The sequence below is a fragment of the Sphaerodactylus townsendi genome, linkage group LG01 (genome assembly GCF_021028975.2).
Source record: "Sphaerodactylus townsendi isolate TG3544 linkage group LG01, MPM_Stown_v2.3, whole genome shotgun sequence".
Lineage (NCBI taxonomy): Eukaryota > Metazoa > Chordata > Lepidosauria > Squamata > Sphaerodactylidae > Sphaerodactylus > Sphaerodactylus townsendi.
Genome location: NC_059425.1, coordinates 118,168,271 through 118,192,942, shown reverse-complemented (window position 1 = coordinate 118,192,942; position 24,672 = coordinate 118,168,271). Strand labels below are relative to the sequence as shown.

General features: G+C 43.3%; 2 protein-coding genes across 4 annotated transcripts in view; one reads left to right on the top strand and one right to left on the bottom strand.

The window, feature by feature from the left end:
• Positions 1–12,411, bottom strand: part of ZUP1 (zinc finger containing ubiquitin peptidase 1) — a 29,419-nt gene extending 17,008 nt beyond the window's left edge. Inside the window, exons 1-5 of one of the 3 annotated variants that reach the window (XM_048492330.1) lie at positions 12,005–12,411; positions 11,055–11,165; positions 7,445–7,551; positions 4,950–5,118; positions 3,082–3,270 (exon numbers count right to left, since the gene is read on the bottom strand). In XM_048492330.1, the coding sequence (XP_048348287.1) occupies positions 3,082–3,270; positions 4,950–5,118; positions 7,445–7,551; positions 11,055–11,165; positions 12,005–12,053 (625 nt within the window). In that variant the 5' untranslated portion in view covers positions 12,054–12,411. The remainder of the gene's footprint in view (positions 1–3,081; positions 3,271–4,949; positions 5,119–7,444; positions 7,552–11,054; positions 11,166–12,004) is intronic. The other 2 variants (XM_048492321.1, XM_048492311.1) reach the window with 2 other exon arrangements.
• Positions 12,412–19,182: 6,771 nt separating this feature from the next.
• DHRS1 (dehydrogenase/reductase 1) lies at positions 19,183–20,791 on the top strand. Its single transcript, XM_048492344.1, has one exon. It carries the CDS (start codon positions 19,424–19,426, stop codon positions 20,423–20,425), a length of 1,002 nt encoding a protein of 333 aa, XP_048348301.1. The 5' UTR covers positions 19,183–19,423; the 3' UTR covers positions 20,426–20,791.
• Positions 20,792–24,672: the final 3,881 nt, after the last annotated feature.

The window sequence follows — 24,672 nt, the reverse complement described above, 5'->3', positions numbered from 1 at the left end:
TCCTTAAGAAACCCATGTCCTTGGTGGCACTTGCTTGGGAACTGCTACGTGTCCCTTGTGGTACAATTTCAATGGCATGTGTGGAACTGCTGAGCTAGCCCCTGCTCAGTTCTGCAACCAATCGAGGACATAGAGTTGAGCAATGACAAGTCACCAAACTGTTACTGGGAAATACATGTCACAACATGTGAGGTGGCTCCACATTGCCCTCCCAGAACCATTGTCTGTCAGAAACCAGACAATACTGAATCATACTGAATACTAACTCCAGCCTCAGTAATATGGTAAAAGTGAATAATTTTTGCAAGCAGTATGGATTCAGATGACTGAATGCTCTTCCAAAATGATTCCGTGAATGCAAAGATGTGGGGCAGAAACTGCATATACAAAATAATTGTACACATACATTGCGATATGAATTGTGCACAAAACACATTATATGAAGTTTCATATACAAAATAATTATTGCACATACACGGGAGCAGCAGTGGCGTAGGAGGTTAAGAGCAGGTGCACTCTGATCTGGAGGAACCGGGTTTGATTCCCAGCTCTGCCGCTTAAGTGGAGGCTTATCTGGGGCTGAGATTAGCCTGTGCACTCCCACACACACATGCCAGCTAGGTGACCTTGGGCTAGTCACACAGCTTTTCAAGAGCTCTCTCAGCCCCACCCCACCTCACAGGGTGTTTGTTGTGAGGGAGGAAGGGCAAGGAGATTGTAAGCCCCTTTGAGTCTCCTTACAGGAGAGAAAGGGGGGATATAAATCCAAACTCCTCCTCCTCCTCCTCCTCCTCTTCTATAGATGTAATAATCCAAATAAAAGATCAAGTTACAGATTTGCCTGCATTCTGTGCTAGTCAGGTCAAAAGAAATGATAAAATTCTTTTTATAGGTGTATTTTCCAATTCATATTTTGGGGAAACTGAATGCATACAGAAAACTAAATCTCAGGGATTAGGGTTCTGGCCTAGCCTTTTTCCTGACATTGGATATTTTCAAAATGAGAGAGTACTCCATCATACCTCACCTGTTACGGACCAGGAACAAGTTTAGTAGAGGCCTCAGCGTGGGACAACATCACTTTCGATTATAAAATATTTTAATAGTTGAAACGTGCCATGCAAATGCATAACATGATAATAATAATTATAATAATTACTAGCGTTGCTGTGGCTGAACGTGTGGAGGCGTGGGCTGCTCCTGGCACGCAGGTCACTCGGGGAGGTCTGGAGGGTGTGGTGGAAGTGGGAAGGCCTGGGCCCAGCTGACCTTTTGTGGAGGGGGGGGTGTTATGTGGGGCCTAGGTTGCTGGCGCTGCTGCGGCAGGACCCCACTTACCACTTGCTGCGGGGCAGTGGGGTTACATGGTATGAGAGTGTAGAAACAGTGAAGGTCTGCTGGAGACAACTTAGCCTCATATACAGCCTACAGAGTAAGCTCAGTTTCCCTGGAGAAAATGAATGCTTAGGGAGTTGGGATTTATGTGCAGAACATCCCGCAAATATCCCCCTACTGAGCAAAGACCCCTTCCCTGTATACATTGTGAAAGGGTTGCTTGGAAAACGGAATATATGGTATCTGCCAGCCCTACCCAAAGGATGATACCTGTAAAAGTCATCCCTGATTCTCAAAGTGTTATCTGGGAGGGGGTGGGGGGGCACCTCTTCCTTAAGCTTGTGAAACATGGCAGGGAGGGCGGCTGGCAACCTCCCGGTGGAAACCTACAGCTTTGCTGGAAGCTCAATTCATTTCCATCTTGCAGAGTACATGAGTTTGTGTGGCTGCTGGGAGGAGGTTGGGGTATCTGGCAGCACATCCCCACTGTCTAAATCTTCCCTTCCTCGGGGGCCTGAAACCCCTGAGCTGCTGAAACCCCTGGGATTGCCACCTTGGAGGTAGCAATCAGTGTTGGTCCAGAGGGCCAGCAGCCGGATGGATGGTGATCCTGGGGGGCATCCCTTGGTGGGGGGGCAGGAGACAGAGGCGGCTAGGAAGTGGGCTGCGCCTCCTGGTGGAGCCAGGAAGCCTTGAGAATGAGGGAGGAGTGGGGAAGGTGTGTGACATGGATGGAGTCGGTGCCACTGGGAGAGTGGTGGAGTGTGCGGGAGGAGGCCCAGTGAAGCGTGGTTCATGTTGGTGGGTGAAGTGGACGGGGAGGCACTTGGGAAGCGGCCCGCTGTTGGAAAGGCTTGGCGAAGGTCTATTCAACAAGAGGGAGCGATGAGTGGCGGCAGCAGGAGTAAGAGTGGTAAGTGGGGCTGTTGGCTGCAGTGAGTGGTAGGAAATGGGAGGAGTTAGGGAGTCTGTGTGCAGGCCGCGGATGGAAGAGCAGGAGGCGGTTTGAGGGCAGAGAGACTGGTCCCAGGCATGTGGCTCAGCGAGGATAGGAAGCGGAAGAATTGTGACTTCACTGTAGCAAAGAGAGAAATGAGAGAGTGGATAAGGGAACACGTTCAGAATTTATTAAGCTGTCTGATATTGGAGCATCGCATTCTGCCGAGGAGGAGAGGTGGTGAGCCATAGAAGCTGAGGATTTGCCTGGGGGGGGGGTGGAGGTGTTCAAATGTGAGCGGTGGCATGCACAGCGGTGTTTTGGTGGAAATTTGGTTTTTTGTGTGGCACCGGAGTGGTCCCACAGTGGGGAAGAGAGAATAGGAGAACATGGAAGGAGGCATGTTGGATGGTGTGTGAAAATTTCACGCCATTTGGTCCAGCCGTTTGGGAGGTGACCTGTTACCAACAAACTCACGGTTAGCATTATATATATAGATTAAGATATACTATTTTGGTATATTTTTCAATTGTTACTTCAAGTTCGCATGAATTTTAAGTGAACATTTCTGGCCATTCATGAAAACATCTCAGGGGCTTCATTCACTTTTTGTATTTTTAACTCACTTTAGACAAAAATCATTGCTTTAAAAAATGGAAATTGCTTTATACCAGGGCTATCAGGAACTGGATCAGGGACTTGGGCAGGCAAATCAAGGCTACAATATGGGCTATTAAAAAGTACATTCCATGACTAGTGTGTTATAAGCTGGCATGTGGGGCAATACAATTTGATATTAAAATGCATACCTTTCAAACAGTCTTGGTAGATGCTGTTTTTTTGGAGCGAAGAAAGTATAATCTGAAAGTTCCTATAACCGCAACCCCAGCCTTTGTCTCCTAAAGAACAATGGAAGTGATCTACTCCCACAGAAAGCCAGACTCGCTTAATGTCTTTATATTCATTTTGATAGTAAATGCTGAGTGCTTCAATAATTCCTGATTGAAAATACAAAAGGTGGTGGGAAAGAGGCAGGTACCAACAATAGGTCAATTTTGTTATTATACTGTCTATGTTGTTAGCCAAAGCAGATACATACAGAACAAAATCCTATTTATTTTCTCTCACAGTGATAATAAAAACTTAAACCAGTAAAAACTTAAACCAGTAAATAGATGGAGCTTCCAAATTAGAGGAGGTTATATTGGTTGCATTTCAGGCGAGCAGATGTTTTGAACAGCAAAGAAAATTTCAGACACCATGGTAAGCTGTAACTCTGCAAAGCTCATGGGAACCAGTATGGTCTAAGTCAGGGGTAGGGAATCTTTAACACTCAAAGAGCCATTTGGACCCGTTTTCCACGGGAAAAGAAAACACTTGGAGTCGCAAATAATTTTTGACATTTAAAATAAAGATAACACTATATATATAGGGGTTTTTTTACCTTTTACTCCGCTCATTCTGAGAAGCGCATGGATGCGCCCGCCCTGCTGCCTGCAGGGCGGGCAAGGATGGGGCCAGCGGCTCGGCTCGTGGAGCCACAGTGCAAGGGCAGAAGAGCCGCATGCGGCTCTCGAGCCGCAGGTTTCCTACCCCTAGTAGATAACAAGAGACACTATCCGAGTCTTTCCTTCAGCCATGGCTGCTTGTGAAAAAGATAGACTGTAACACACCTTGCTCATTAGAGTGCATTAAGTGACACAATATCTATTATTTACAGCACATATAATGGACTTTTAAGAACAATATCTCTTACTCAGACTTGAAACCAAATAGAACACTTGGAATCAAGTTTCACTACAATCAATAGCTCTTGCTTCTAAGTAAGTGTAACTTACTTGATTATATACAACATAAATCAAGACTTCAATAAAGAACTTCAAATAAGGTATAGATTTTAATATCTATAAGCATATACAAGCAAGAATGACAAATGATCAGCAAAAGACTCCCTACATAAAACCAATAGCTAATGCATAATAATTCAGAGTCAACTTATTACGGAAATAGGGAAACCTGAAAAAAACCCCAGCTAGACAGATGGCCATCCTGTGTTTCAGAACCAGAATAATACAGCTTCAGTCCAGAATTAAACAGTCCACTCACTTCAGGTAACAGTGAAGTTATTGGCCCTGAGACTTAGTATTATACATTAAGAAATCATGAATATATTAATGAATGCTCTAGAACCTGTCAGATATTACACAAGGAGAGCCATTAAAGTGCTAAACCTGTAATGATACTAAATAGGGATCATAAAATATACACAAGACAGCCAGAGTCCGTATTGCCTGTTACTATTCACAGAATTAAAATTCTTATCTGCAAAACTAAATTGCACGTTTCTGAGGCCAATGGTACCAGTATGCTAAAATATCTAAAAACACTTATGTGTATCTGATCTTCTGCTGAAAAATTGTCCCCAAATCTGGTAGAACCACATTCAACTTTAGGACTAGCATACTTAATAAGGACTTAATAATGTATAGACATGTTCTTGAGGCCCATACATCTTTTACTTCTGTCTTGAAAGATCAGAGGGAGAGAGAGAAACATTTTTCTACTGTATGCATCCGTATTCCATAATAAGATAACTCTTAATCATCAGGGGCTGCTAAAATTACTCCGTCATTTTAAATCAGGTTTCTGAGGAAGCTCACATTCTCTGCATACTGACCTGAAGTCTGTGTCTTTCCATCATCAATGCCAAAAGCCAAAGATTCCATCATCTCAGCTTTTCTCTTATGATACTCAGCAGGAACCATTCTTCCCTGAGCTACTTCCTTTTCCATGTTCCTCAAAGACTGCTGCTTGTACCCACCAGAACCATCCAAGCCATATTGTCTCTGTTAAGGATACATCAAAGTAGTTTGTATAATGTTGCATGAATAATACACACAATTTAACAGGCACACTCCAACAGTTATTAACTAGCTTGATAAGATATTGTGGGGCGTAGAAACTTTTGCTCGAATAATTAATCTCAGATAATAAATGTGAATTATAACCCATTTTTACAGAATTCCATCTTTAACATCTGCATTCCTGTCCTATCTGAAATTTCTTTTTGTTTATCCACAGAACAGTCTTTTCATAAAACTGAGATTATTGGAGCTGTAAATAGGAGGTCTAGATGCCCAAAACCAAGCATAGAAGTCAGCCAAGCCTGACCATTTCAACATGATTGCATGCTCAAAGACCATTTCAACATGATTGCATGCTCAAAGACCATTTCAACATGATTGCATGCTCAAAGACCATTTCAACATGACTGCATGCTCAAAGACCATTTCAACATGATTACATGCTCAAAGGAAACTAGAGTGAAAAAAGACAAAAAAAATAATTGTGGTAAAAGTGCTTGGAAAAACAATGGAGGGAAAATGTTTCCAGAACAAAAAGAAGGAAAAAACAGGGGGAACTCAAAGAAAAAAAAAACATAGCATTTGATTTGTTGTAAACAATTTTTGTGGAAAAGGCCTAAGTTCAGGGGGCTGCAAGGAATCATGGAGGATAAGAATTTGGAGATTCTACCCCCTCCGTTCCTCTTCTAGGCCCTTTGGAGATTCTATCCCCTCCGTGCCCCTTCTAGGCCCTTTATAAACTTCCAAGGACTTGAGCTGACCAATATCAACTCACTGCATTTTCTGTAACTGAGGCTCATTCCGCACATGCAGAATAATGCACTTTCAAACTGCTTTCAGTGATCTGTGAAGCTGTGCGGAATGGCAAAATCCACTTGCAAACAGTTGTGAAAGTGGTTTGAAAACACATTATTTTGTGTGTGTGGAAGGGGCCTGACACTCAGTTAATTTTATGTGCTTTCTGGAACATTTTCAGTCCCCATCAAGCTTACATGGGGGGTATTTTTTCTTAGCTAGGCCCTTTCCTTGCAGACCCAAAAGCTTGGCTGACCTGGGGGACTGCACAAAAGCATGATCCCCAGGCCGCCCGTTTGCACAGTACGATTGCTGTTGAAATGCAGCAGTGCTGACCTGGCTCCCCCTCCCCTCCCTCAGGGCGGCGTCAGGCTGTCCTCAAAAACACCAGTTTAAAGGGTAGTTTTTTTGAGCCAGCGAAGCGTGTTCAGCGTGTTGTAGTCTGGTACAAGCACGCTGGGAACACTTGTTTCCCATCCCTCTCCCCTTACCTCATGGCAAATTACGTCATTAGCCCTGCTGTCCTCCCTAAGACCCTCCCTGGCTGTCCTCCTGACCCTGGAGGTCTCCCTGCGCCGGCCTCTCCTGGGGCAGCTTGCACTTTAGCGTCTTGAGCGACCCCTCCACTTGCTTGACAGAGATTCTTCTGAGTGTGAGGGCACATAGAGGAACGTGCAGAAAGCGCCTTACATTGCACTTCTGAGGAGCCCTTGAATAAGATTTCCTCACCTGTCTATGAATGGGATGGCTTTGACTTTAACCATGTACATTGGAACCATCATAAAGCACAATGCATTGTCAGGGTGACAAGAGGAGGCTACAACTAAGAAGAAAAATCAGTTTAATCTATGTGAAAGGCTGAGAGTGTCTTATGGATAGCTACAGGGTCACATCCACATGCCTTACTATGAAATCATAGTGTCTCTGCCTTGGGAACTCTGATTGGGTGGCAAAATGTTTTTTTAAAAATAAATAAATATTAAGTGCCCTGCAGGAACTCAAGCATTCAAATCCACACAGCTTGGATCTCATGAAAAAAAAATTAAACATTCCCCAAAGAGCAGCTAGTCAGAGGTGGTGCTTGTAAACAACCAGCTGTTAAATTATTTAAATCCCACCACCAGAAGCGGTTGTTAAATTACTTGAATCCCACCACTGATTACCTCTCTATTAAGAAATGATTTAACAACAATGTTGAAAGAAATAAGCTATCTCCTTTGTAATATCAAGGCTTGCTGTAAGTATAATCCTTTGCAGTTACTCCAGTTTATGCTCACTAAAATCAAAGATGCTAGGGGTAACTGTGCACAGAACTGTACTGTAAGTGCACCTTTTGGTCCACATTCTGCAATCAAGAGTTTAATAAGCATTTGCCAGAACTGCACCACAAAAGCAGCGTACATGTTTACAAAACTGCATGACCTCTGCACTTCTCTGCACACAATACTAAAGTAAAAACTGATAACAGGTAAGGCTTGTACTACATCTTGCAGTTAGACTATGGTCATCATACTTGCAGCTTTTGAAAATCTTCTCTCTCTTGTCTTGCAGCTTCTCTTCGTTGGGCAACTTCCTCATTCTGGATATGCTGTGCCAATTCTAGATCATGCAAGTTTCTTCCTATTATTACACCAGATCACATAAAATAAAATAAGGCTCCAAAATGGAAGACAGAGAAATATCCAAATGCAAATTCATGGACAAGTAAATTAACTGATCAAGCAACTACAGCAAAACGAAAATCCTTTATACATAACAGATCAATTTTAGAATTGCAAGAAAAATGAAATATCTTTTTAATTATATAGATAAAAATTAGGAATAAAGTTTAGCCAAGTTACACCAAAAGCAGAAGAAAATGTAGAAAATACATGTGTCACAATAATTATGTTATTAAATATGAAGACATATTGACAAGATAAAGTAACATCGCTCAAAAAAAGTAAATGTAGACAGTAAGCTCTGTGCAAATTGCATGAAAATGAATCTATGTTTTATGCTTATTTTGTATATTGAAATAAAACTTTCTAGAACTTAGAAAAGAAACTAGATGAAAATATAGTAGTTGTACTTTTCTGCCCTTATCCTTCATCTTTTGTAAAGACAATTTCCCAAACATCAAGAGAAAATTGATGCAAGATGTTTTATTGGTAGTATATTACCTCAAAAGATGTCAAGAAGATCGATAAGAACTATACAGGGAAATGTTGGAAATGTAAAGAAGTGGGCAGAACTCTTTATCATATGAGGTGGATGTGCAAAAGGCCAAAAAAAAAGAAAAGAAAAGAAATAAATGCCAAAATCCAAAATATTTTTAAAACCAAATTTGCTATGGAAGCTAGAGTATGCCATTAGGCATTTTGTCAACATATATTCCAAAAAACCTTGGGAGAATTGTTTAGATATGTGATAATGGCGGCCAGAGTTACACTTGCAGAAAATGGAAAGCATAAAGGTGCCCATGCCAAGAGGACTGGGAAAAACAACCTAGGCAAATATGCAGTAATACCATATGTGAATAAAAGGCCAATTGAAGAATTTCAAGACAAAGGGAGAACATATTATTTAAATTATTCCTAAAAAATGGGGAGCAGAAAAGGAAGTTGTTGAAATGACCTATTTATTATTATTATTATTATTATTATTATTATTATTATTATTATTATTATTATTATTATTATTATTATTATTATTATTCCCTCCTTATCAAAAGGAGGGAAACATTTCAATATTCTATGAGTAGATGATAATAATATGTGGATTTAATTTTCAATATTTGGGAATTATTTTTTAAAAATTTACAACAGTAACCAACACTGCAAGCTTCATTTAGCCATTTTATATTTTGTTATAATGCATCTTATAAAATTGTTTAGCATCACTAACAGGTATATCTAATTCTATATAATGTTGCTGTTGGTTATTGTGGTGAAATGGGAAAGAAACAGTAGCAGCGTGAATCAATTACAAGAGGAGCCCAATGATGCGATTGCTCATGGAAATCGCATTAGCCTGATACTGTCAATATGATGTTATTGATGTGTGTGACCGCATTTTAGGAGGATGGAAAGGCATGCCCTCCCACACATCTAGACTGGCTGGTCAAGATCCTTTACCTGGGAGTAAGTTTGGTTGGTGGCAATGGGTGTAAACTACAGAGGAAACCCTCTGAGGAACAAGACACAGCCATTCAAAGTATTATGTCACAGTTGCTTTGCAGAGAGCTTATTCCTGAGTAGCATTATTGCCTGGTTTTTCGAACCTGTAACTTGCCACTTGGGATTCAGGGGAATCTAAGGCTGGATGGCCCCCCCTCCCACTCCCGTCCCTTGCATACCACCCCTCCTCTCTTCCCTCCCTCACTTACTCTTCCCCTTGCATGCCACCCCCCCCTCCCTTCCTTTTCATCTCCCACAGCTAAGATTGGGAGGAGTCCTTATCAGAATGCTGGGCCCCCATCCCTCCTCTTCCCTTGCATGCCACCCCTCACTCTCTCCCCTCCCTCACTTCTCTTCCCTTGCATCTCTCCCCCTCCATCCCTTCCCTCTCCTCCCCTGCATGCCACCCCTTCCCCTCCCTCCCTTCCCTCTCCCTTCACTAGGGTGGGTCATATCCAGATGCTGAGCTCCCTCCCTCCCCTCCCTTGCATGCCACTCCTCACTCTCTCCCCTCGCTCACTTCTCTTCCCTTGCATGCCTCCCCCTCTGTCCCTTCCCTCTCCCTCCCTCCAGCTGTCTTTTACATTCAAGCTTGTTCAATATGGGTGTGGAGATATGGGTAAGGAAGTGGATTAGGAAAGTGGTTGTGGGATGTGAGGAGAGATTAGAAGATAGTGTGAGGATGAAGACTGAATGTGTATGGTATGTGTTGTGTGGTATTTTCATGTAGTAGTGGGTGAGGCCTGAGAGAGTGAAAGGAGTACCTGCATGTGAGGGGAACCCACCCTGGCGTCTCACATGGCTTAGCGATGTGTATAGTGTTTCACTTCCACTCGAGTTATTACCTATGATCTGTCTCCACTGCTCATATATGGCCATCTGGCCAGCGAACATTCTAAGGGCACAAACATTCTAAGGGTGCCTGGGAGTGTTACACACAGCCAGCTGCATGTCCTTCACCATGGAGCGCCAGGAAAAAGGCATTTTACCTGGGCCATGTGTGAGAAATTTCAGGTGTATGTGAACATCTAAAAACACTCTGCATGCAGCTGACTACAGTGGCTGGGAATTTTCAGAGGAATTGGCCCAGCAGTTCCTGTGCTAGCCCATCAAGGACAAACTCACTGTTTGCTTTTTATATATATAGATACCTTATGATTTATGCTAAAATACGATAATCACTATTTAAAGCTCATTATTACAATACTATTTACTGCTCATAACTGCTATCATTACTTACTGTCTATATTAATTACATCACAGTATTATATGTATATTCTATCTTATCTTTGTCTTTTGATTTAATTTTAACTTTTCTGATGTTTTTTAATTTTTTCTTTAGTCCGTTTTGTTTATAGCTATACAAATCTTTATAAAATAATTCTTGTAAAAAGTAACTGACAGTGAAACCATTAAATTAACCTTTTATGGTAATTGGTATGTCTGAAACCTATTCATGTTAATCACTTTGTGGATCAGAAACAAGGGTTCTGATAAAGAGAATGCTTTACAAATACTTAAAGGGTCAACCAACCAAAATTTTTAATAGCTGGATGCCAAATTGTCTCTTATGATATGCAATATTTTACAGAAGAAATTCTGGCAGATTTCAGAAAGTTGGAAATTTTTGAAGATGAAGATTAGAGATCTTCCAGCGAAGTTCAACTTTTCAAACACATCATATATCTCATACATGAGTATGTGACACTTTCAACATTTTCCCTGAAAGGAAAGGCATATACAAGATTCTCTTGGTGCCACTACTGTTCTTTTATCCAGTTTCAATAGTTTTTTGAGACAATAGGTCAATCAAAGTCCACGTTAGGGGATTTCATTTGTATTATAATGTACATAAAATCAAGGAGAACACACATATCTGTGAATAGATACAGCCATTTCCTAAATGACAGAATGTTTTAAATTTTAAAAAACTACTGTTCATATTTTGAAACCTTCCCCTCTTACCTTCTACAAAACTGGATTCCTGCAAGTGTAATTCGACATGCTCCTGTAGAACTGGATAGTCAGTACAAACAAGGTGACACAGTGGACATTCGTACACTTCTTGATCATTTTCTAAGGGGAAAGGGGGGAATTGTATTTAATGATTAGATCGTATTTAATCAGATTACCATTTGCTAAAAGAAATATTTTGATTTTTTAAAAGATCAATATGAAGGAGTATTGCTGTCATACCATCACGTGCTCAGAGGAGAGAGGGGGGGGGGTTCCCACACTGAACTCAGTGGGATTTTGTTTAAAATAAACATGCATCCCTATAGATTACATACTTGTGTCCCCATATTTGTCAGCCAATCAACAATCCTCCATGATAGGTGATTTTGTTATTAGCGATCATCTCCCACTAATCCTCTCCTTCAATGAGGACTTAATAGTTCCACCCCCAACCTATAAGGTAATTAACACACGTCCTATAATAAGGTGGTCAACGCAAATATGCAATAAAACCAGGTAAGCGCTAAGTAACACCAACTGTGGATTTCTAAGCTTTTCTGTAGCTTGGACATGCATCCCATCAGGCTGCACAGTAGAAAGCTGAATTGGCCAGGCAGAAAAATGGAACTGGTACCTGTGTCTATCATCCAATGTGCATTTATCTAGAAGACATAGTGAACAATGTGGGGTTTCCTTGCGAGTGAGCACTATACTACTACACTGTCCTGCACTTGGCACAGGGGTTCCGGCTGAGAGTGCATCAGCCATCTATTGAACAGTAGGAGATTCAGTTCACATATACAGATTGGCCGCTGCAACATTTAGGTGATGCGCAGGCCTGGGAGTGCGCAAAAAAACCACCACAGACGGAAGGTCCAAAGGATAAAGCTCTGTCCAGAGGAGCAACACATTGGAGTGGCGGAGGGCCCAAGCAAGGGACGTTTCAGATTGTGACTCACCGCCAGAGGAAGACGGGAAGCCCGCGGAAGAACACTCCTGGGAGAACATCTGTCTCTTTCACACGGTCACGGACGCTTCACCGTCCCTGCGCCGCCCAAGAAAGGCGCCCGCAGGCACCGAACCTTGGCAAGCAGGGTCCGCTATCCCACCCAGACAGATATGATAAAAATCCAACCGCAGCGCAAGCTGAACCGCTCCGAATTAAAGATGGGGTAGGGGTGGGGAAGGGGCTAAGTCGACCCCTTTTAATTGACCGCTTGCTTGCACGGGAATTGGCGCATGCGCTGTCTTTCCGTTCTCGTGCGCCTGCCTCCTTGCTGAAAAAACGAAACTCAAACCCGTCCTCTTTCGTTTCCCAGACCGCGGCTCGGTTCCGTTTTGTGTCTCTCTTTCAAGATGGAGCCTGGCGCGCGTGCGCAGCTCACACCTCCCTCGCGCAGGCGTGCTTATGAGTCCCTGATTCAATTCAAATGGCGGGTTGTTGCTGCTGTTTTTGAGATCCGCGCAAACGTCAAGTTTTGCTTTGAACTAGAGGTCAGCTTTGGCATCTGGTTTCAAATTGAAACTTTCAATGCCAGGCACTCAAGCGTAGGGAGGCTTCAAGTAAGAACGGGTGAAACTGCCCTTGAGAAACCCATGGTCTACATATCAGGGATGAAAAATTCACAAAACAAAATAGAGCGAAGATAACAGTGCAAGCCTAAGAACTATTTAATGGGAGTTAGCCCCTGTGAGAAGATTTTAGCAGGATTGTGATTATATAAGGTGACCAGATTTTAACATTGGTAAAGTGGGACACCATTGGCCGGGGTTCTTGATTAAAAATTTGGTCTATATGTTGAATCACAGAGTAAACAACTTGGTGTGGGCATAAATTCCCCTTTGGAAGTTTGAACATTTCCATACCCTAGTGCAGCCTTTGTCAAATGCAAGACCATAACAGATATCCTCGTTTCAAGAACTGGAGAACTCACTGAAGTCCACAGATCCCACAATTCCTCTGAACCTACCAGAGATTGCCACCCCAGCAGTGCAATCCCAAGACAGAGGTGCTCCAGTCCTAGAAGCCATTGAGAATCAGAGTAGAGGTTAAAGAAGAAGAGTTTGGATTTATATCCCCCCTTTCTCTCCTGTAAAGGAGACTCCAAAGGGTTTACAATCTCCTTCCACCCTCACACAAACCCCTTGTGAGATGGGTGGGGCTGAAGGAAACTCAGAAGAACTGTAACAGCTCAAGGTCACTTAGCTGGCATGTCTTGGAGTGCACAGACTAATCCTAGTTCCCAGATAAGCCTCCACAGCTCAAGAGTGAGCAGGAAATCTCCCATAGCTCAAATTGTAGGCAGAATCAAAACCAGTTCTCCAAATTAGAAGTACCTGCTCGCAAACACTTATGCCACTGCTGCTCCAGACTGGAATGCAGCTCCGTTTTGGATTGCCTGTGATCTTAGAACCACACAGGTGACCCAGCACTTGGGAAAAAGTTTTTAAGGTGTGTCTCTGTATGGTGTGACCCTTAAATGTTCCAGACCCCTGACATGACTCATCTCCCAGCCATGTTGTTCAGATGAACTTGTAGAAAGAGGGGCTGGTTTGCAATGGCAACTCAAAAGAAATGGTTATTTTTTTTTTTAGTGTGGGTGAAAACTGCTTGCATGGTGCATTGAAAGGCAGAGCAGGGTAACATATGCTCAAGTGTGTGATCATGCATCAAAGTGTGATAAAAAAAAATGATAGGGGTGGGACTTTTTTAACATCTCTCTCTCTCTCTACAAAGGGGTAGATCTGGCTTTGGCGGTGAGATGCTATGTAGCCTGATTTTGCACCAGATCTTGGAAGCTATCCAATACACTCTTGACCAAGCGATGGCATTCAGGTGTCATTCTAATAGGCCTCTTCCTATTCTTTCTTAGACACATGGCTTGTGTTCCACGTGATTTGGAATGGAATGGAATGGTAGTGCTGGTGGTGTCACTGTTGACACTCTGCCATTTCTTGGATGCTGCACTGCCATTCACACTTAACCCGTGCAGTGCAGTCCCCTCCCCATTTACAGCAGAGCTTTGTATCATCAGCTCCCTGACCAACATTGTAATATTTTTTTGTGATTGATGAGTTAGGGGTCAAAATGGAGTGTGGTTACAGATTCTGCTCTTCCAGAGATAGAATAATATGGCGAATCTCTGGCTACACAAAATAAATATCCCAAACTAGCACGCATATTCTGTCCAAAGGTTTCATGGACATTTTACTGCCTTCCCCATCTCCTCACCTTAGAGCTCATTCAGCACACATGCAGAATAATGCACTTTCAAACTGCTTTCGAATTGCTCTTTGAAGCTGTCTTGAATAGCAAAATCCACTTGCAACAGTTGTGAAAGTGGTTTAGCTTATTTTAGATGCGGAAGGGGCCTTAGCTTCTTATTGCACATCATAACCACTCAAACAGTCTTCTATTAAATGAACTTCTTGAGAGCTTAACACTTAAGAGGTAGGGGTAGATTCTGTTTACTAAGGAGCCGAGGGGTAGATTCTGTGTACACAGATTTGCAAAACCAGCATGAATTAGTGGTTAAAACAGATTAAAACAGGTTTAGATTTCTTACTCCTCCATGGTAACAGACTCTTATCTGGTGAACCAAATTTGTTTCTCCCTCCTACATTCCTGCTGGGTGACCTTTGGGCCAGTCTCTCAGTCCCACAGACGTTACAACTTGTATGCCATTGTGAGGAAGGTAGGGAAAGGGTTTGTATGCATGTGGGCCCATACCACAGGGAGGAGAAAGGCGATCATATGAGATCCAAATTCAACAGGCAGAACAATGGGATTAAGGTCTTTTCTCAACAGTACTTATTTTATAATATTTTTCCAGTGAAGAAGAGGCATGATGTTATCTCTGTGAACACAAATTCACAGTTTTGAGGCTGTCTGTAATAATATCTTTTCTGCATGGAAAAACTGCCCAAAATAATGTTACAGGAAATCTCTGGAAGAGCATAACATTGTGAATGGTTAATGGAATTCATCTACACAATTTTTAAGCATTGCATGAATAGCAGTCTCATTCTACATAAATTAAAACTAATCCTTATTTCATGATAAAATAACCATCGAGGTTAAATGTCTCTTGAACAGAAAACTATTCAAATTATCTATAGGTGAATGAACATTAAAAGCATTTCATTTTAAAATCTGATTTAATAAAAAAAATTTAAATCAATTTAAAAAAAATCAATGATACGCTAACTTTTTTTTACTTGACAGTTTTAAAACAAGGAAAGTTTTTGTTTGTGTCATCCACTAACAGTCAAACCAATTCAATCTCTTGACTCCCCTCCCCACCAAAATGATGCTCAAGGTTGTATTTGTGGATGATCCATACAGAAACGTAAATGTAGCAATCCATTCAAACACATATCAAGTATGCATTGCAAGAACTAGTACTCCTTTACAGAGTGCGGCCCACCAAGCAAACAGTGTATGAGAACATGACTGTCTGCCTCCTCTTCCCCACCCTCTAGAACATATTTGTCATCACAGCAGAAATTTCCCTTTTCCAAAACAACCTAGATAATTTCTTGCAGAGTTCTTGCTGACCACCACCCTAAGCACTCCAAGTGAACATGGGACTTACTTGGCTGATGCAGGCTGGGAAAAAATAAAAGGATTCTAATTTCCTCCAATGCCCCAAGCCAGCAACCTGCCGGGCTCCCTTCCTCCTCTCTATAGGGAATGGCCCCTTCCCCAAGACCTTCGTTTAAAAAAGCCTATTGTACCTCGATTGGGGAGGAAACAAACCAATGAGCTGGGGGGGGGGATCAAGATTTCCACGCATTGCAAGATCTGCAAGGCTGGAAGAAAAGTGATCTAGGCTTAGCCCGGTGACTCACCAACCAGCAGCACCTGGAGTTCCTCCTCTCTCCCTGCACCTGCCACGTAACAAACCAATGAGTAGAGGTTGTTTTTTGAAGAGAGTTCCCGCGCATTTGCAGGAGCTGGAAGAAAAGAAAGTTACCCTAGCCCTTCCCGGATTCCCACATTTTTGCTGTTTTCCCCTCTCTGAAAGATGGGGGCTGACAGAGAGCGGAGCACAAGGTTTTGCAACGCTTGCCAGCCAGTCAGATTCAGCGGCAGGGCTTGCAGGGTTGCGGGTTGGTGGCCAGTCGTTTACGCCACCGGTGACTTCCACCCGCGACCCGGAAAGTTCCTCCTTCCCCAAGCAGCTGCCTGCCGCCTCGCCTGGCGGAGCCACCGCGCAGCTGCAGTCGGCCATGCTTCAGCGCCCGGCCGGCCCGCGTTCACACACACACGCAGCCAGTTGGTTTCCTTTACAGAGTGGGTGGCGCCCGCGCCCGCCCAGCTGGTCGCTTGGTGGAAACTTTTAACGCAGCCAGGCCGGCCTTACTGTAACCGCTTTACTGCTGCTGAGGAGGAGGGCGTAGCGAGGCAAAAAAAATGGCTGAAACCCTCATTCACATGCCCTTCCAACTGGCAAAAATCGGGACTTTTTAAAATCGCTGCGGGACGCGGGACAAGTTCTTTAAAAGCGGGAGGGTCCCGCGAAAAGCGGGACTAATGGTCACCTTATGATTATACCTATTTACAGTTGCACTGTAAGAACTTTTCTATACTGGGGCAATTCTCTCTGCAATGAACTCGTTCCAACATGAGCAGCATCTGGAATTAAAATGGGGATATTGAACCAGTGAAACCATTCACTTCTTGGGAAGTTTGTTACATTTTACGAACATGTTTCCTTTTTTGTTCACTGTTGTTGGCAACAGTGTGCCTTTCTCGCCCCTGCCCACAATTTGAGCTGGTTATCATCATCATAAGGTGACTGCATGTCACTACTCCATTGCTGCTGAATTTTCTTATTTTCCTCAAATATCCATGTGTTGCCAGGACATATCTCAGCTAGTGCATCACCAGACATTAAATAGAATTAGAGTCTAATGGAAGCATTGAGGAGTGATGAAATGGTAGAAATCAATGGCAACCATAGCTTGTTCTCAAAGGCTGATAACCAGCATTAGTTTCTGATGTGCCAAAATACATTATCCTGAGAACACAGGAAAACATTTGTAAAGACTGTCCACAAACAACAGAAATTGTGCTTCTATTCAACACAAAAGCTATAATAAAGGACCATTATGGGGCAATTAGGAGAACAACAAACAGTTGACATTGCTGTCTGGACCCCCATTATATGTGTGTATGGGAACCAGGATAATGGTTATGTCAGTCTAAGATCTGGAAGAATCAGGTTTTAATTCCCCCTTTGCCATGGGAAGCTTTCTGGGTGATCTTGGGCCAGTAACACATTCTTAGCCTAACCTACATCACAAGGTTGTTGTGAGGATAAAATGGAGCAGAGAACAGTGGGTGTCCATTAAGAAGAATGGCAGCATATAAATCAGTGGTTCTCACCCTTCCTAATGCCACAACCCTTTACTACAGTTCCTCATGTTGTGGTGACCCCCAACCCTAACGTTTATCCATTTTACAGATGGAGAACACTGATGCAGAAAGTCTTAGGCGACCCCTGTGAAAGAGTCGTTCAACCCCCAAAGGGGTCGCGACCCACAGGTTGAGAACCGCTGGTATACACCCAGGTTGCCAGACTGGCCGAATCAAGGTACAGGTCTATCTTACAAACTAGATTGAGTTGGAAGGAAGCATTTGTTGCATCTGCATTAGTCTTTCTTCAGCAGCAGTGCTGGATACGTATAACCCCAAGGCTCTTAACTGAGTACACAAGGGTCAGCTTAACCCCATCAAAAGAGGGAAGCACAGTGTCCTTCCAGGCATCTGCTTTCCCAACCAACACCACTTATGTCTTGTCTGGATTCAGTTTCAATTTATTTGCTTTCTGCTACTTGACCACAGCAGTCAGAAAGTGGCTGAAGATCTCTACTACATCACCAAGGGATTTAGAGATGAAAAAATAGGTGCAATCTGCGTATTAATAACAGCTACTACTGAATTCTCCAAAGGGCTAATATTGAATAATAGAGAAGATAAGATTGTACTGGGTGAACCCCACAAGAGAGGATATGGCCCTGTGGGGTGGGTGGTGTTGAAACTGTAATGCACATCTTTTTTTTACTGTCCTTTTTATGAGCTGATCCACAAGAAGTTTATAAACCCCATTTTAATCTATAGAGTTGGATGTCCTGATATTTTAAAGCTATCTTATTCATTAAATATTTCTGATCCAACTATATGTGAAGATGTAGCTAGTTTCTTGCAAGCAGCTATAGAGCTTTGTTGTGGCATTAATCTGTAGGATTTTTTACTACAGTTTCCACATTTTTAACTGATCTCAGGACGGATTTTATGGGTTTATTTCCTTTTTCCTCTTTTAATAATATTGTATTTTGGAGTTTTATAACAAACTATATAACCTTATTTTTTGTTATCTGTGTGCTGTTAATACTCATGTGATGCCAATAAAGGCTATGTAAAGGAATAGAATGGAAGAAAACTCCCAAGGCAAAGGTGGCTGATTGGAGCAACAAAGAAGCACAGAATGTTTTGTCTACATTCAGGGAGAGATCATCAACCAGATATCTTTGTCCTGTAACTCCACCTAAAAGCAGACTGAAAAGGGAAATTGAATAAGAAGGAAGGCAGGATCGTATTCTATTGCTCAAGGATTAGGGCTCTAGCAATTTCAGTTGAAGGGGTAATATGTTCTTTAGGTGACACAGTATGAATCAAGTGTGCACAGCTGTTGGTCACTGCCACTGTAAACTCTGACAACCCTCGCTCATCTGTTAGGGAGGGTGTCCTGGGCGAAAAGCAGCCTGCAAAAGCAAACACCAACAGTACCCTTTTTGCAAGGCGATTCTCATATGCACAGAAATGTGCCCAGTGACCTGCATAGCAGCACTCAGATTAGTTGCCCAGCTGGGGGCAGGGTTCGTCTGCTTTATCAGAGGCGCTCTGTCAAATTCAGGAACCCAGCCGTTTTTCGAATGCCGCACATGCAGCCACATGGGGAAAAGTGACTGACTCGATTGCACCTGCAAAACAGAGTCTTGTCTTTTCGAATGAAACCCGGAATCCCTGCCCTAAAAAACAAAAACCCGACCCAAGTGAATCCATAACTTCCATACAAACACGCGTGGAATAACGCGACTGTCACTGTGGTCTACGCTTCGTTTAGGCTTCCCCAGGGGCTGGCCGGCCATCCTCCTCACAGTCGGGAGCCGTACCCTTGCGCCCAGCCGCAAGCCAGGGAGCGCCCGCTTCTTGCCTCCGCCCGCGATCTCCCGGGGGTGGCGACGGCGTTTAAGAAGGGCGCCCCGAGAGCGCCGCCTGGCACTGCACGAGTCGTCCTCTCCTCTCCAGCAGCAGCCGCTCTGCTCTCGGCCCCGCGTGCTCTCCCGCCACTGCTACTGCCGCTGCCGCCATGTCGGGCGCCGCTGCCAGGCCTCTTTCGGGGCAGGTGTGCCTGGTGACAGGCGCCTCCCGGGGCATCGGGAAGGGCATCGCGTTGCAGCTGGGGGAGGCGGGCGCCACCGTCTACATCACGGGCCGGCACCGAGAGACGCTGGAGCAAGCGGCGGCCGAGGTGCAAGGCCGGGGCGGAGAGTGCTTGGCGGCGGTGTGCGACTCCACCCGCGAGGAAGAGGTGGCGGCGCTGTTCGAGCGCCTCCGGAAGGAGCAGGGCGGCCGCCTGGACCTCCTGGTCAACAACGCCTTCTCTGGCGTGAGCTCCATCAGCAAGGAGACGGGCTCGGCCTTTTGGGAGAGCCCCGCCAGCTTGTGGGACGACATCAACAACGCAGGCCTGAGGGGCCACTACTTCTTCTCCGTCTACGCCGCCCGCCTCATGGTGCCTGCCGGGCGGGGGCTCATTGTCATCGTCTCCTCGCCTGGCGGGCTGCGGTACATGTTCGATGTGCCCTATGGCGTGGGCAAGGCCGCCTGCGACCGCCTGGCTGCCGACTGTGCCGTCGAGCTGCGTCCCTTCGGCGTGGCCTGCGTGGCTCTGTGGCCTGGCCTGGTCCGTACCGAAAGCCTGCAGAAGCAGGCGGAACTCCACTCGGGGGCTTTGTTCAGGAAGCTGAAGGAGAAGTTGACCACTATGGCAGAGAGCATTGAAGTGAGTGGGAAGTGTGTGGTTGGCCTGGCCACAGACCCCCACATCTTGCACCACAGTGGCAAGGTCCTGTTGAGCCCAGAGCTTGCCCAGCGCTACCAGTTCAAGGATGTCGATGGAAAGGATGTCTTCAACTACACATCACTCCGCAATATCCTCATTGAACTGATGCCCAAATGGTCTGGCTTGTTTCGCCTCATTCCACGATTCATTACCATCCCTAAATGGATTCTTACCTTGTACTCTAGCAAGTTCCATGTGTATGCACCCATTCAGCCAGTTCCCCTTAAATCAACAAAAAAAGATTGATTATATTGATTATATATCAACAAAAAAGGTTGATTGTATTTCTACGTACTTCTTTTAAGTATGTAAGATTTCATTCAGACTTTGAAACTTTCCTATCTGGTGAACTGCTTACTTTTGGTTTTTACTCAATTGCAGTTGAAAACATTTCCTGATTTGAAAATGCAGAATGAAAAAATATGCTTACTTAAAAGCCCTATCATATCAAATAAACTGACTTCTGAGTAAACATGTAAAGACTTAGTTCATGAAAATAGTTTGTCATGATTCCATATCCTGTTGTTAACTGTAGCCTTGAGGCAGTAGAATATCATTAATGCATTTTAGCTGATATTCATTAAGCTATGAAATATATTTGAATGAGCAGCCTTTATGATATCTGAAAAGATTTTGTCTAAGTTTTTTGCCACTACATTATGAAACATATTTTTCCAAAGGGTCTGCTAAGGATCTGCTAAGGGTCTGACAGTATGCCTGACAGAGCAAATGCTTTTAAGTGCTAGAAGATTGGCACAGAAGAGCAAGGGAGGTGGATTTGTGGTATGTGGAAGTGCTCTGCTACAAGCAGACTAATCCACACAATTATCTAGTTCAGGGGTAGGGAACCTTTAACACTCCAAGAGCCATTTGGACCCGTTTTCCACGAGAAAAGAAAACACTTGGAGCTGCAAATAATTTTTGACATTTAAAATAAAGATAACACTGTATATATTGGGGTTTTACCCCTGATCTAGTTACAAAGTAAGTCAATAAAGAGCTAAACAGATGATAATTGCATTTGATTAGTAGAACCACTTTAAGACAGTATTGTCTCACAGCAAAGTATGAATGGCCCAAACACAGAAAAAAAATTATATGATTCTTGCTCCTTTTCTGCCAAAAATATATATATATCCAAAAATCTTGGAAGAAAAAATATTCCAAAAACCTTCTCATTTTTTCATAGTCATCTGAGATTGAATGGTTTTGACAGGGCGGTTTGCAGGGTACTGGGAAATCCCCACAAACAGTACCATTTTTTTGTTTTAGTTGTGTTTTGCATCGGTTTTATTTTTAAATTTCAGTAGAATCATATGATCCCATTTGATTGCACAATCCTGTATGATAGTATTTTTTACTGAATCAGCTGAGTACATTTTTTCATTATGACCTTCAATGCAGTGCTTGTTTTGATATTTGCTCACAGCAGGGACTGGGTTAAAGTCATGTCCAGGTGATTTTAAATGGATCCTCAGGAATTCATATGATTTCTACACTGAAACAAAATAAAACACCATAATACTGTTGACCTTGTCTTACAGCGCAGTCCAGAGCTGACGCAGATTGGGGCAGCACCACTTGAGTGACGCTACTCCAGCTCTACAGTGCTTTCCCACTGTGTGGGAAACCTGAGAAAGTTTTTTTTTAAAAAAAACAACCCTCCAATTCCCCCATAGGGGAGAATAGAGATATGCCATAAAAACTGCAACCTATCTCTGCTGGCAGCTCCGCAAGTGAATGCGGGCTGAGGGGAGTCTGGAGGCTGACTAAGGTTGGCCCTGCCCATGCCACCGGAATGGCAGCTTAGTTGGGGCGGAGTGCAAGTGCTAGCATGAGGCTAGGCATCACCCCTTAGCGTTGTGGGGTGCATCAATGACTGGGCATTGGTAGATTTGTCCCTCCACCAGCATAAGTGCCCCAGAGAGGATTTTTGCATTGGGTGACTAGTAATTCACCATCAAATCACATATCATGTCTATGGGCACAGCTTGTACCACAGAAATCACGGATCCACGACTTCATGGCAACACCATGCTGCTAAAATATGGTTCCCAATCATGGATTCTTATATTTTTGCACTGGGTCACTTCAAACTCACCATCAAATCAAACATCATGTTTAGGGCCATAGTTTGTACCACAATATTCACTCATCCACATCTTTTTTGATCATGCCACATTCATTATCCATCTACCTGTGCTGCCAATGGCAAGAGCTTGCAACATAAAAATCACATGCTGAACACTTTGTGGCATTGCCACAGTGTAAAAAAGAACATATTCCTGAAGCATGGATTAAGTTTCTTACATTTGGTTATCCTGAACTCACCATCAAACCACAAAATCCACAATGTAGCTCCAAGGAACAAACACTGCTTTAAATGCTTTTATTGACCTGGATCCTCATGATGGTTAAATGGGCTCCACCAATATACGTCATAAGATCATCACACCAGTATCCATGGAATGACTCAATATCCATGGAATTACTCAAAAAACCCTGTCTGAAATGATTTTGCATTAGAATAAACACTGTATTAAAATGAGAAATCACATTAATGTCCCCAGTTTCTTCTGTAAATAATCGCACCTGGAATTTCCTGACTCTGTTAACCTGCAAAAATATTCAAGGCAGAGAGTGTAATGGTCTTATCTGTGAATGTAGAATATCAACCCACTATTAATCATGAAAAACAATAACCTTTCTCACCTTAATTCTGCTAAAAATGGTTTCAGGGGGAAAAGTTGGTTGCTCGGGGTTTTTGGCACTTATGTATGGAGGTTTAAATGCAACTTTTCTTGCCAACAAATTTTGTCAGTGCCAACTTCTATATCATGGGTCTCCAATGTGGTATCCATGGGCACTGTGCCGCTTGCTGACACCTTTCCTGGTGCCCACCAGCTGGTTTTAGAAAGTGGGTAGAATTCAGTTGGTGAATTGTGCCCAGTGTGGCTTCTGATTAACCTTGTACATTTGATTGACTGCAGTTTTTTTTTTAAAGATGTTCTTTTGGCAGCAGCTGCCATCAACAGTACAAGAATATTCTGAAGGTAAGATGTGGCACAATTTTCTTACTGGCTTCAGCTCCTGCAGCAACCATTCTGTGGCAGCCATTGTGTAGTTGCACCTGCCATGCTTTGTCAGAATTCCAAAGGTGCCCATGGGCTCAGAAAAGCTGGAGCAGGAGCCCCCTGCTCTAGATACTATGGTCTTGGCTCACCAAGTTTGGGAGGGTTGTAGTTCTTGGAGTGTTGATTAGGATCTAGGACACCCAGGTTTAAATCCCCACTCTGTCATGGAAACTCACTGCATAACCTGGGACCGCTCAATCACTCTCAGCTTTACTTGGCAAGGTTGTTGTGAGCGTAAAATAGAGGACAGGAGAATGATGTTACCTCCTTTGCTTACACTGGGGAGAAAGATGGCATGTAAATGAATAAACATTGGTGGATTCCACATAGGGCAAATTTAACAGGTGTAGAGCACAACACAAACTGGTTTTGGAATGGACTTCGCACAGATCCCGTCCCTAAAATGAGCTTGCTCCATTTTATTTCCCTCAACATGGAATTTTTGAAAATTGCTAAACTAGCAATTCTTTTGCAAAATCCCAGGTTGGAGCTGCTCCCATATGAACAGGCAGGCAGGAGGCACTTTATTTCCCACCCTTCCACCTTGCCGTCTACAGTCAGGGAGAATCTACCTGCCACAACACATTCATTATTGTCCTGCCATTGCAGGGAGCTCCCTTTTTCTTTTGCGTGTTGTACATGTGCAGTTATGCAGGTACAGCCGATTGTATTGTGGGATGATTGGCATAGCTGTTTGTTTCTGTATCCCTGTGCAGCTACGCATATGTTGCAGGATTTTTTTTAAAAAAGAAGTGTCTTCATGCAAATGCATGAAAGCAACCCAGATTGTTTTCATGGGCTCCAATCACTGCCTGCACAGCACACATGTGAACAGGAAAAAGGAAAACATGTTATTTTATAACGACTGTAACATGTTATACGTTTGCTGTGCAAGTTAGTTGTAGGTACAAGCAAAATCTGATCCAGAAGGAGAATCCATTCACATGCCATCCCATTTACATGTAGAGTATGAGGTCTTCCTGGGCTTTTTCTATCAAATTGGAGAACATATAATTAAGCACCACAGCATTGCTTCACTCCATATACCGGTATGTAACATGTGGCTTGATGGGGCACTGAAACAATTGTCGGTGGCAAAGGGTTGGGTTGACTGCTCCCCACATGTTGCTTCTCTGCTCAGAAACTAGAGCTCATTCCGCACATGCAGAATAATGCACTTTCAAACTGCTTTCAGTGCTCTTTGAAGCTGTGCGGAATAGCAAAATCCACTTGCAAACAGTTGTGAAAGTGGTTTGAAAATGCATTATTTTGCGTGTGCGGAAGGGGCCATAATTTCTTGAGTATCTTTTCATTTTAAAAAAGCAGTTTCACAAAATTTGTAGTTTTTCCATTAAAGAA